The sequence below is a fragment of the Scyliorhinus torazame genome, chromosome 27 (genome assembly GCF_047496885.1).
Source record: "Scyliorhinus torazame isolate Kashiwa2021f chromosome 27, sScyTor2.1, whole genome shotgun sequence".
Taxonomy (NCBI): Eukaryota; Metazoa; Chordata; class Chondrichthyes; order Carcharhiniformes; family Scyliorhinidae; genus Scyliorhinus; species Scyliorhinus torazame.
In genome coordinates this window covers 9,749,301-9,762,484 of record NC_092733.1, presented here as the reverse complement: position 1 = coordinate 9,762,484, position 13,184 = coordinate 9,749,301, and the positions used below count along the sequence as shown (strand labels likewise).

The 13,184-nt window shown below is 55.2% G+C and overlaps 1 protein-coding gene across 4 annotated transcripts in view; it reads right to left on the bottom strand.

Moving 5' to 3' along the window:
* Window positions 1–4,215: 4,215 nt before the first annotated feature.
* Window positions 4,216–13,184, bottom strand: part of LOC140403193 (proto-oncogene vav-like) — a 115,043-nt gene continuing 106,074 nt past the window's right edge. For all 4 annotated transcript variants that reach the window (XM_072490938.1, XM_072490940.1, XM_072490942.1 and 1 more), the window contains exons 22-27: window positions 12,412–12,443; window positions 12,114–12,230; window positions 10,467–10,554; window positions 6,718–6,832; window positions 5,298–5,449; window positions 4,216–4,455 (exon numbers count right to left, since the gene is read on the bottom strand). In XM_072490938.1, the coding sequence (XP_072347039.1) occupies window positions 4,399–4,455; window positions 5,298–5,449; window positions 6,718–6,832; window positions 10,467–10,554; window positions 12,114–12,230; window positions 12,412–12,443 (561 nt within the window). In that variant the 3' untranslated portion in view covers window positions 4,216–4,398. The remainder of the gene's footprint in view (window positions 4,456–5,297; window positions 5,450–6,717; window positions 6,833–10,466; window positions 10,555–12,113; window positions 12,231–12,411; window positions 12,444–13,184) is intronic.

Here is a 13,184-nt window from a genome sequence, read left to right as displayed (position 1 = left end):
CATGTATTCAGCAGTGCGACCTCCCACCAGCAGGTGGCCAATTATTCAGCAGTGTGACCTCCCACCAGCAGGTGGCCATGTACTCAGCAGTGTGACCTCGCACCAGCAGGTGGCCATGTATTCAGCAGTGTGACCTCCCACCAGCAGGTGGCCATGTACTCAGCAGTGTGACCTCCCACCAGCAGGTGGCCATGTATTCAGCAGTGTGACCTCCCACCAGCAGGTGGCCATGTATTCAGCAGTGTGACCTCCCACCAGCAGGTGGCCATGTATTCAGCAGTGTGACCTCCCACCAGCAGGTGGCCAATCATTCAGCAGTGTGACCTCCCAACAGCAGGTGGCCATGTATTCAGCAATGCGACCTCGCACCAGCAGTTGGCCATGTATTCAGCAGTGCGACCTCCCACCAGCAGGTGGCCATGTATTCAGAAGTGTGACCTCCCACCAGCAGGTGGCCATGTATTCAGCAGTGTGACCTCGCACCAGCAGGTGGCCATGTATTCAGCAGTGTGACCTCCCACCAGCTGGTGGCCATGTATTCAGCCGTGTGACCTCCCACCAGCAGGTGGCCAATTATTCAGCAGTGTGACCTCCCACCAGCAGGTGGCCATGTATTCAGCAGTGCGACCTACCACCAGCAGGTGGCATTGTACTCAGCAGTGTGACCTCCCAACCAGCAGGTGGCCATGTACTCAGCAGTGTGACCTCCCAACCAGCAGGTGGCGTTAGATATAATTCAGGGCACATCCGGCGATCCTCAGAAGGTTGTATGGCGTACATGAGGACGGTCGTGCACAAGGGTAGTTCCACGAGAGTCTAATGATAACTTGCTCTGTATCTGATCATTACCTTATCATGCGTACATTAATAAAACACCTGGTTTGGCCAATTCACCAGCAGTTCTGTTGATTCCTTGCTAGACAAAGAACACAGAACACAACAACCTACTTTGAAAAACCTCCCAGTGCCTGTTAGTGTCCCTTTGGCTACTTACCCTGGTCAGTTTTCCAAATTCCCGCTGGTTGCCCGTCTGACCGCAGCATGGGTGCCCCGCTGGCGAACACTAGCTGTTGCTGTCTGCCTGTCTGAGCTGACCCTCTACAAGGGAGTAGGAATTGGTGTGACCTGGCAGTTTTTCAGGTGTGTAGTGCAGGCCAATAAAGCAGTGGAACAGTCTGCAGCTAATCTGCACAAGTGTTGATCCACTGCTAAAAATAAAATATGATATTAATGATTTGAATGAGAGAACAAAATGTAAGATCTCAAAGTTTGCAGATGATACCAAGTTGGGTGGGAGGGTGAATTGGGACGAGAATGCAGAGATCCTACAGCATGATCCGGACAGGTTGGGCGAGTGGGCAAATCAATGGCAGATGCAGTATAATTTGGATAAGTGTGAGGTTAGTCACTTTGGAAGCAAAAACAGGAAGGCAAATTACTACCTGAATGGTTGTAAACTGGGAGAGGGGAGCGCGCAGCGGGACCTGGGTGTCCTTGTGCACCAGTCGCTGAAGGTAAGCATGCAGGTGCAGCAGGCGGTAAAGAAGGCTAATGGTATGTTGGCCTTCATTGCGAGAGGTTTTGTGTATAGAGGCAGGGATGTGTTGCTGCAATTGTACAGGGCCTTGGTGAGGCCACACCTGGAGTATTGTGTGCAGTTTTGGTCTCCTTCTCTGAGGAAGGATGTTCTTGCTCTCGAGGGAGTGCAGCAAAGGTTTACCAGACTGATTCCAGGGATGGCGGGACTGTAATATGAGGAGAGATTGACTAGGTTGGGATTGTTCTCGCTGGAGTTCAGAAGAATGAGGGGGTATCTCATAAAGACTATAAAATTCTAACAGGACTAGACAGGGTAGATGCAGGGAAGATGTTACCAATGCTGGGTGTGTCCAGATCCAGGGGTCACAGTCTGAGGATTCAGGGTAAACCATTTCGGACAGAGATAAGGAGACACTTCTTCACACAAAGAGTGCTGAGCCTGTGGAATTCATTACCACAGGAAGTAGTTGATGCTAAAACATTGAATATATTCAAGAGGCGGCTGGATATAGCACTTGGGGAGAATGGGATCGAAGGCTATGGGGAGAAAGCAGGATTAGGCTATTGAGTTGGATGATCAGCCATGATGGCGATGAATGGCGGAGCAGGCTCGACGGGCCTCCTCTTGTTCCTATCTTCGATGTATCTATGTATGTAAAACTGTGCAGCTGCTTGTTGAGTATCCAGAACAGATACTTCAGCAATGCTAACGAGAGATCCAACACCCGATTGTGATACTGGCTTCTTTCCAGAAACCTCCCCCAAATGTATTTTACGTGTATGTATCCAGGGATCCAGCGTTGGCACACTGTCAGACAATGGGGAGCACCAGGGGTGAGCTTGATGTTGTCCACACCCAATGCTCACACGTAATGGAAATGGCCGATCTCGATTCCTGATCCTTGATGGGAAAGCTGCATCTGGGAAGCACAGGAATGAGCTCTATGTGGCCTGACCAACATCTAAATTTGCACTTGATGCACGTGATATTGTATTTCACTTTCTGCTTTCTGTTAAATCTGCATATTTTATCAAGCTTTTGTGCACTCTCTCGCAGTCTTTCCACACCCTGATGGTGTGGAGATCACACTTTTGTCTCTTTCTGTTGCTAATTATTCCCAGAGCAGGTCGCTAGTCTGTCACCAGAGGCTTATAGCTTCTGGGGCATTACACCTCATCGGGCATAGACGCAGTCACGCTCACACAGACTAAGGGGCAATTTAGCATGGCCGATCCATCTAACCTGCGCGTCATTGGACTGTGTGGGTGGGGGGGAAACGGAGCACCCAGAGGAAACCCATGTAGACTCGGGGAGAACGTGCAAACTCCACACAGAAGACACCAGACCAAATGCAGCCCGGATCCCTGGTGCTGTGAGGCTGACCGCCATGCCACCGTGTGCACACTGTGGCGATTATTTATACCTTCAGGGGATGTGGGTGTCGCTGGTCAGCCCATCCCTAACTGCCCCCATAGAGGCTCGCTCGTGGCATTTACAAAGGGGCCTGGAGTCACGTGTAAGCCAGGTCAACAGATTTCCTTTGATAAACCCGAGATGGGCTTTTAGTGACAATCGAAAATAGTTTCATGAGACCAGCTTTATGTTCCAGATTTATTAATTTGGCTGCCGGGGTGGGATTTGAACCCATGTTCTCCCGGAGCCTTAGCCCAGGACATCACTGTGTCACCACCTGCCCTGTGAAAGAAGAAAATCGCTTATTGTCACAAGTAGGCTTCAAATGGAGTTACTGTGAAAAGCCCCTAGTCGCCACATTCCGGCACCTGTTCGGGGAGGCTGGTACGGGAATTGAACCATGCTGCTGGCCTGCCTTGGTCTGCTTTCAAAGCCAGCGATTTAGCCTTGTGCTAAACCAGCTGAACCAGTGATTTCTCTCCTATGGGTTTTTATCCTCATCGAGGCTGGGCAGTTAGAAGACTGGTTGGCCATGAGGGGCATCGCAACCTGAGACCTCACCCTGCAGCAGAGGTGCGAGAAAGCAATCAGGAGCGGGAGCCTTGGCTGATTTCTCCAGTATTTAACCAGGTCCCTCAAGTGCAGCACTCTCGCACGCGCAGATTTTTGGATGAGATTCTAAACTACGGCCGCGTCAGGTGAATGTAAAAGATCCCATGGCACTGTTTCATAGAAGAGAATGGGAGTTCTCCCTGGGCTGGGGAGGCTGGGTCGATAAGTATGTTCAAGGCTGAGAGAGACAGACTTTTATTCAGCGAGGGAATCGAGGGTTATGGGGATAAGGCTGGAAAGTGGAGTTGAGGATTATCACATCGGATCAAGTCACAATCTCATCGAATGACGGAGCAGACTCGATGGGCCGAATGACCCACCTCTGCTCCTATGCCTTATGTGTCCTGGCCCATATTCATCGACATCGTAAAAACAGATGACCTAGTTAATCATTAGCAGATCGTTTGCTTACGGGAGCTTGCTCTGCACAAATTGACTCCCACATCGCAACAGTAACTGCACATCAGCGGCCGGGAAGCACTATCCTGAGACCATGAAAGGCGCTATATAAATGCAACTCCCTCTTTCTCTTTATCTCCCACTCACAATGCAAGCAGCTCAGTTCTTTAACTTATTGATTTCCAATTTTCAAAGAAAGACTGTGTGTTCTTGTGTACATTTTAAAACTGGATTAATAAATACAGAAAAGATTGCTTTCTTCAGGTTCCTGTTTAAATCAAGAGAATACAAACAATAGTGGGAGAGTAGAACTCAGAAACATAATACTTTGAAATTCTTGGGGCACGGCATGACTCTGGATGCAGAGGAGCTGCCTCTGTCTTGAAGTAGAATCTTCTTGTGTTTTCCGTGTGTGGTCACATGAGAACAGATGCTCAATAACAGTAATCCGAATAATCTTCCTCCACGTAATTGGCTGGGAAAAAACCGATCTGAAAAACAGAGAGGGGGCAACGTTACCGAGAGGTCGCAGCCAGAGGAGGCCAGCTTGTATATCAGCCTCACAGACGGTAATGGCTCAAGGGGACAGCTCTGCCTCCTGTCCCATGAAGAGGATTTTAGTTCTCAGTGAGCACCAGAGCTCAGTACAATTTCAGAGAAGAGCGGGGGGAGTTCTCCTGATGTCGTAGCCCGTAAGTTTCCCCGGCATCGCTAAAACGGATTGTTTAGGGTCACTGGAATCGTAGAATCCCTCCAGTACAGAAGGAGGCCATTCGGCCCATCGATTCTGCACCGACCCTCTGAAATGCCCACTCCCCCGCAAACCCAGGAACCCCACCTAACCTTTGGGACACGAAGGGGAAATTTATCACGGCCAACCCACCTAACCTGCACACCTTTGTTCTGTGGGAGGAAACCGGACACCCGGAGGAAACCCACGCAGACATGGGGAGGACGTGCAGACTCCGCACAGACGGTCACCCAAGGCCGGAATTGAACCCGGGTCCCTGGCGCTGTGAGGCAGCAGTGCTAACCACTGTGCCTCCGTGCCCACTCTCCGACATTAATCTCACTGTTGTTTGTGTGGATTTGCTGTGCGTAATCTTTCCCACCTCACAACAGTGACTAGGTTTCAAAAGCACTTTGGGACATCCCGTGATTCATGAAAGGCGCTATATAAATGCAAGTCCCTTTCCTCCTGTGATAGCAAACAGGGTTGTACAGAATTAAGAGTTAAGTATATAATCCTTTCCCGACGGGACGTGTACAGCTCAGATAGGAGGGTGGAAAGACAGAAAAGGAAAGATTGAAGATGAGAGGTTCGAATACGCACCCTGCCGTAAACCTCTCCTTTCCACCATCCGGGCGATCCTTTCTTATTGATGATTTTAACCACGTCTCCTTCTTTTAGGCTAAGTTCCGATCGGTCCCTGGCTGAGAAATCGTACCGGACCTTTGCTGTCCCGTAGCACTTCAAACTCGCCCCTGCCAAAACCAAAATCAGAAGTGAGCATCGGCTGGCAGTAACTGTGCCCTCGAGATTTCTCCCCTCTGCCCCAGTCGCCAACTCTTGGATGGCCCTGTTCCTGGAGACATCATCACATGACGCCCCCCTCCCCCCCCCCCCCACCCCGCCTGCCGCACGCTCCTGGTTGCCCGATGTGTCCAGTCCCACAGCAAATCACCGGCAACCAGAAAGCACATCAACTCTACCATTATCCGACCGGATGATTCTGAACCGTTGGTCGAACAGGCCCCCCCACCCGCCATGCCCCCCCCCCCCCCCCCCCACTCCCACCCACCACTTCCCCCACCTCCACTCCCTGTCCCGCAAGCAATATTCAAGAATTAGATTCAAGTGTTCGGAAAAAGTTTTTCAGCAAAGCAGTTATTTTTAACGGCGCTATGATTTTTGTCCCGAGTTTGCTCACGTCGGCGTCCTGCCGATTAATCTTCAATACCCGGAGACTCCGGGGCAGTCCTGGAGGGGTGGCCCCCGCCCCAGTAATTCTCCTGTTCTTTGGGGCCTAGAACGGCGCTGGAGTGATGTACGCTGCTCTGGCGCCAAAAGCCGGCCCTACTGGCCGTCTCCGCGCCGGCACGGAGCAACATGTCGCCGACCGAACAGCAGGCCCGCCGATCGGAAGCCCCCGATCGCGGGCCTGGACCTTGTGGAGGCCCCACCCCCGGTAAGATCCCCCCTCCGTCCCCCCACCAGGACGTCCATATCGGGCGCGGGTTCAGGCTCCCACCAGGTGGTACCAGGCCTGAATCACGCCGGCGAACTTGGCGGAACTCGGCGGGAGTTCAACCTGTCGACCACTGAGTACCGCCGCGGGGGCCTATTTCAGCGAACTGACTCTGAACCATATGACCCTGCACCTGCGATTGTATTGAACTTTGCTTTCGATATTTTCATGACACGCGATACTCCCTCCCTAACAGCACGGTGGGTGTACCTACACGGGTGCAAAAGACCCCGCGTCACTATTTTTGAAGGGGAGAAAGGGGAGTTCTCCCCGATGCCTTAGCCAACATTCATCCCTCAAATAAAAATGGATGACCCTGTCACTGCCACAGTGCTGTTTGCGGGATCTTGCTGTGCGCAAATTGGCTCGCCCGCTTGGCAGATTAAAAGAGCGACAGTACTTCAAAAGGTTAACAGTCATGTGCAAAGCGATTTAAGGTGTCTGGTAGTTGCAGAAAACAGCGGAGGTGTTTTTTCCGTCATTCCTTTCCTTATTCACACTCACCTGAGAATTTAGGAACCGTTCTGTTCTCAGGTTCCTGAAAAGGATGTTGCAAACTCGTGTCCATTGTTTTGAAACATTCCTTTAGGGAACTGTGCTGGTAAAATTCCACCAAATCCTGCAGCGAAACAAGTATTTGTTTTAACTTTGTCTGGTGCAGGTGACGTATTTTTGGAATAATGCAGAAGCTTCGGATCCCAGGAATGACTGGGATTTCTCAGGCCCGTCGCGGGTGGGACCCACTGCGGGAAAATCGGCAGCGCCGGCCCATTGACCCTCGGCGGGATCGGACGGTCCCGGGGTGGGTGGGGGGGGGGGGGTTTACAATCCCTCGCCCAGCCCAAACCGAGTCCCATTCTGCAGGACCGCCCGTCCTTAGCCCTATTGAGGCCCGGAGGTGGGGTGGGGGCGGCGGGGGCGAATGAGGAAGCTTTGCAAAGATTCTTAATAACAGAACGTACGGGACAGAGCTGGAACTCCCTCCCCCACAGCACTGTGGGTGTACCCACACCACAGGGATTGCAATGGTTCAAGAAAGAAGCTCGCCACCGCCTTCCCAAGGGGCAATTAGGGATGGGCAATAAATGATGGGCTTAGCTCGCGAGACTCACACCACATAAATTAATTTTTCAGACAATATGACACGGTGGAAGCACAATAGCGCAGCAAGAGCCCATTCGGCCCATCGTACCTTTGCCAGCCCATCGCAAGAACCATCCAATGATCCTGTTCTTTCCCCATCGCCCTGTACATTTTTCCACGTCAAGTATTTATCCAACTGCTCTTTGAAGGTTGCCACTGAATCTCCCTCCACCACCCGCTCAGATTATAACTCACCTCCTCAGCTCCCTGTTGTCCGTTTTCTTAAAGCTACCATCATCCGGCCCGTGAAACCTCTTCCTCTTGCTCAACTCTTCAAAATTTCAAACCTTCCTTGGAACCTGCTCTGCCTGCAAGAGGACAATCCCAGCTTCTCCTGCCCTCCACAGAAAAACTCCCAATCCTTCCTCATTTCCTCCCGCACCCCCGCCCCCCCCCCCCCCCCCCCCACCCCACCATGTAAAAACACCTGGCATCCTTCAGCAATTTTTGTGTCCAAGTCAGTGATGACAAGAACGGGGAAGGAACCGTCCTCGCACCTTGCATTGTGAGACGAGGGCCGGGGTACTCCGGGTGCCGGCCGGCGTTTCCCAGCTCGCCACCCGAAGGATTGGCGAGGAACACCCCCCCCACCCACACTGCCTGCCTGCCCCACGGGCAGCCATTCCGTGCTGGAGCGAGCCTTGATTGGCCGCGGGCAGGACTTGCGCCCCTCACTCTCTTGTCTCCATGGTGGCAGAACCTGCAGCGGGCAGAAGTGGGAGTTCACAAAGTACAACAGGGCCCAGGTGCGGGGAGCGAGGGCCCAGGTGCGGGGAGCGAGGGCCCAGGTGCGGGGAGCGAGGGCCCAGGTGCGGGGAGCGAGGGTCCAGGTGTGGGGAGGGAGGGTCCAGGTGCGGGGAGCGAGGGCCCAGGTGCGGGGAGCGAGGGCCCAGGTGCGGGGAGGGAGGCTCCAGGTGCGGGGAGCGAGGGTCCAGGTGCGGGGAGCGAGGGCCCAGGTGTGGGGAGGGAGGGTCCAGGTGCGGGGAGCGAGGGCCCAGGTGCGGGGAGCGAGGGCCCAGGTGCGGGGAGGGAGGGCCCAGGTGCGGGGAGGGAGGGTCCAGGTGCGGGGAGCGAGGGTCCAGGTGCGGGGAGCGAGGGCCCAGGTGCGGGGAACGAGGGCCCAGGTGCGGGGAGCGAGGGCCCAGGTGCGGGGAGCGAGGGCCCAGGTGCGGGGAGGGAGGCTCCAGGTGCGGGGAGCGAGGGTCCAGGTGCGGGGAGCGAGGGCCCAGGTGTGGGGAGGGAGGGTCCAGGTGCGGGGAACGAGGGCCCAGGTGCGGGGAGCGAGGGCCCAGGTGCGGGGAGGGAGGGCCCAGGTGCGGGGAGGGAGGGTCCAGGTGCGGGGAGCGAGGGTCCAGGTGCGGGGAGCGAGGGCCCAGGTGCGGGGAACGAGGGCCCAGGTGCGGGGAGCGAGGGCCCAGGTGCGGGGAGGGAGGGTCCAGGTGCGGGGAGCGAGGGTCCAGGTGCGGGGAGGGAGGGTCCAGGTGCGGGGAGCGAGGGCCCAGGTGTGGGGAGCGAGGGCCCAGGTGCGGGGAGCGAGGGCCCAGGTGCGGGGAGGGAGGCTCCAGGTGCGGGGAGCGAGGGTCCAGGTGCGGGGAGCGAGGGCCCAGGTGTGGGGAGGGAGGGTCCAGGTGCGGGGAGCGAGGGCCCAGGTGCGGGGAGCGAGGGCCCAGGTGCGGGGAGGGAGGCTCCAGGTGCGGGGAGCGAGGGTCCAGGTGCGGGGAGCGAGGGCCCAGGTGCGGGGAGCGAGGGCCCAGGTGCGGGGAGGGAGGCTCCAGGTGCGGGGAGCGAGGGTCCAGGTGCGGGGAGCGAGGGCCCAGGTGCGGGGAGGGAGGGTCCAGGTGCGGGGAGCGAGGGCCCAGGTGCGGGGAGCGAGGGCCCAGGTGCGGGGAGGGAGGCTCCAGGTGCGGGGAGCGAGGGTCCAGGTGCGGGGAGCGAGGGCCCAGGTGCGGGGAACGAGGGCCCAGGTGCGGGGAGCGAGGGCCCAGGTGCGGGGAGCGATGGTACAGGTCCGGAGTGTGAGGGCCCAGGTGCGGGGAGCGAGGGTCCAGGTGCGGGGAGCGAGGGCCCAGGTGCGGGGAGCGAGGGCCCAGGTGCGGGGAGGGAGGGTCCAGGTGTGGGGAGGGAGGGTCCAGGTGCGGGGAGCGAGGGCCCAGGTGCGGGGAACGAGGGCCCAGGTCCGGGGAGGGAGGGTCCAGGTGCGGGGAGCGAGGGCCCAGGTCTGGGGAGCGAGGGCCCAGGTGCGGGGAGTGACGGCCCAGGGCGGGGAACGAGGACCCAGGTGCGGGAAGCGAGGGCCCTGGCCCGGGGAGCAAGGGCCCAGGTACGGGGAGCGAGGGTCCAGGCCTGGGAGCGAGGGCCTCGGTCTGGGGAGCGAGGGCCCAGGTCCGGGGAGAGAGGGCCCAGGCCTGGGAGCGAGGGCCTCGGTCTGGGGGAGCGAGGACCCAGATCCGGGGAGAGAGGGCCCAGGTGTAGGGAGTGAGGGCCCCGGTCCGGGGAGCGAGGGCCCAGGTCTGGGGAGCGAGGGTCCGGGGAGTGAGGGCCCTGGTCCGGGAAGAGAGGGCCCAGGTGCAGGAAGCGGACGGAGTTTTCAGGGCGTCAGGGCGGGGGAGGATAGGAAGTGGTTTCTAATAGAAGAGCTCTACCCTACCCCCTCCCCCACTTCCCACCCGAGGCCGAAACCCAATCATTTCGGGCTTCCCTCACACGCTGGAAATCCTACCGCCTGCCGAAAAATTGAGGCCGGGGAGGAAATGGTCCTTAGGTGGTCAATAAGCAGCCGTTTAAGGATCTCAATTGGGGCAAGGGCAGGCGACCCGTCCGAGGCATCAGGTGCCCCAGTGAAAGCTCGCCAAAGGTCAGGGTGGGACGGAACACACCATCCGTGCTAGTTCAAGCTCACCCCCTCCCAAAGGTCTAATAACCCACCAGCGGGGGGGGGGGGGGGGGGGGGGGGAGCGGGGGGAGTGTGAAATTCAGCTTTGGAAGGGTATCCAAACTCTCAGATCTCAGTGGCAGTGACCTCTTAAGTAAGGCGTAGGGGATCTCTCTGCTACTGCTTGAGGGGAGTGCGCTCACTCTGGGCGCACGACCAGTTTACGGTTTCTACTTACCAGCAATGATTTGAATGCCCTCTTCTCCGTCACACGGAATAAACTATCTGCCGTTGTCACCTTGATGTGTTTCACTTCTGCACTGAACCTGTCGCAAAACACCAGACGGTATTAACACTCGGCAATGCAAAAATCCACTGAACTCTGATAAATCATGCTTTGCAATTCTACCCTGTGGGCTTTCGATAAGTGCGATGCTATTTTAATAGCTGCTTTAAACACTTCGACAAGAAATGGATAAACAATCCCACCGAAAGAGGGCAAAAAATATTTTCCAATTTCTACCTGAAAAACTTTCAACCAAGCCTTCCAAAAAATGGGACATGGACCAGCATTTATTGCCCATCCCTAATTGCCCTTGAGGGGGCAGTTAAGAGTCAACCGGATCACTGTGTGGGTCTGGAGTCACGTGTAGGCCAGACCGGGTAAGGACGGCAGATTTCCTTCCCTCAAGGACATTAGTTTTTACGACAATCAGCAACGGTTTCATGGTCATCATTCGACTTTTAATTCCAGATTTTTATTGAATTCAGATTTCACCACCTGCAATGGTGGGATTCGAACCTGGGTCACCGGAGCATTACTCTGGGTCTCTGGTTTACTAGACCAGTGACAATCCCACTACACCACCGCCTCCATCTATCTCTCAGGCGGACATAAAGGGTCACGCGCCCACTGTATCTTGGTGGGGCAGGGGAGTTCTCCCCAATGTCATGAGAAGACACGGAATAGGAGCAGAAGAAGACCATTCAGCCCATCGAGCCTGCTCCACCATTCAGTAGGACCCTGGCTGATCATGGGGGGCTTCAACTTTACATTACTGTCCGCTCCCCATATCCCTTATTTCCCTGAGAGAGCGATATTTATCTGGGGCTGGTTTAGCACAGTGGGCTAAACAGATGGCTTGTAATGCAGAACACAGCCAGCAGCGCGCGTTCAATTCCCGTAACGGCCTCCCCGAACAGGTGCCGGAATGTGGCGACTAGGGGCTTTTCACAGGAACTTCATTTGAAGCCTACTTGTGACAATGAACGATTATTATTTATTTATTTTTTAAAAACATTTCCAATTAAGGACCAATTTAGCATGGTCAATCCACCTAGCTTTGGGTTGTGGAGGTGAGACCCACGCAGACACAAGGGGAATGTGCAAACTCCACACAGACAGGGGTCGGAATTGAACCCGAGCCCCTGGCGCTGTGAGGCAGCGGTGCCAACCACTGTGCAACCATGCCGCCTCTATAGATGACTTTGTTGGTTAAATGGATATTTAATGAATTGTTATCCATGTCAATGATATACTTGCCCCAGGAATGAATGCATCTGCACTGCCGTGATTCTCATCACACACGATGTAGAGGTGAACCTTGCCTCTCCTGACAGCAAGTGAATCTTGTCACACTTTACAGTGAAATGGAATGAAAATTGAGGTTATATTAATACTGAGCCACTAATCTGGGTCACTATCCATGTGGAGTTTGCACATTCTCCCCGTGTTTGCGTGGGTTTCGCCCCCACAACCCAAAGATGTGCAGGCTCGGTGGATTGGCCACGCTAAATTGCTCCCTTAATTGGAAAAAATGAATTGGCTACTCTAAATTTAAAGAAATAAAATATATATCTCGAGCCGCTAATTGCCCCTCATTACTTGATGCTGATGGCGTATTCTCCCGCGTCCTTCACTCTTTGCCTCACGAGGTAGGTGCCATCTGAACGAGTGCCAAGGTGTGATTCTGCCTGGCTGCGCTCCATCGGCCCAGCGTACCTGCAAAGAAAAGACGAGTCCCAAAGTCACTTTGACAAGAGCTTTGATTGTCTGCGTCACTGTGGGTGCTGCTGGGAGTCAGCTGCAAAATCCCCACTGCCGTTCACCCTCCACCATATATTGCTAGCCGGAGACAATATCAAAACAGGGCACGTATTTATAATCAGGCTACGGTACTTACCAGGAATAGGTAGAATAGTCCGTTTGAATTGCCTGCAAGATATAAGTAGGGAAAACCACATTAGACCATTTCCCAATTCCGTTGTCTAATGGCATCTATCGCAGCAATATTCCAACTTTTCCCTGAAAGTTTCAACCTCCCAGAGACATAGGACAGGCAGGGTGGTCAGCACTGCTGCCTCACCAGGGACCCGGGTTCAATTCCGACCTCCAAAGATGTGCAGGTTAGGTGGATTGGCCATGATAATGTCCCCTTAGTGCCAGGGATGTGCAGGTTAGGTTATGGGGGTTATGGGGTACGTTAGGTTATGGGGGTTATGGGGTAGGTTAGATTATGGGGGTTATGGGGTAGGTTAGGTTATGGGGGTTATGGGGTACGTTAGGTTATGGGGGTTATGGGGTATGTTAGGTTATGGGGGTTATGGGGTACGTTAGGTTATGGGGTACGTTAGGTTATGGGGGTTGTGGGGTACGTTAGGTTATGGGGTAGGTTAGGTTATGGGGGTTATGGGCTAGGTTAGGTTATGGGGGTTATGGGGTAGGTTAGGTTATGGGGCTTATGGGGTAGGTTAGGTTATGGGGGTTATGGGGTAGGTCAGGTTATGGGGTTATAGGATAGGGCAGGGTGGCGGGGAGGGTGGCGGTCAGGGTGGCGGGGGAGGGTGGCGGGCAGAGTGGCGGGGAGGGTGGCGGGGAGAGTGGCGGGGGGTGGGGTGGGGTAGACATTTGTAGATCCTGGTCCCTACCCCATTGTGCCCTCCCCGGTCAAACATT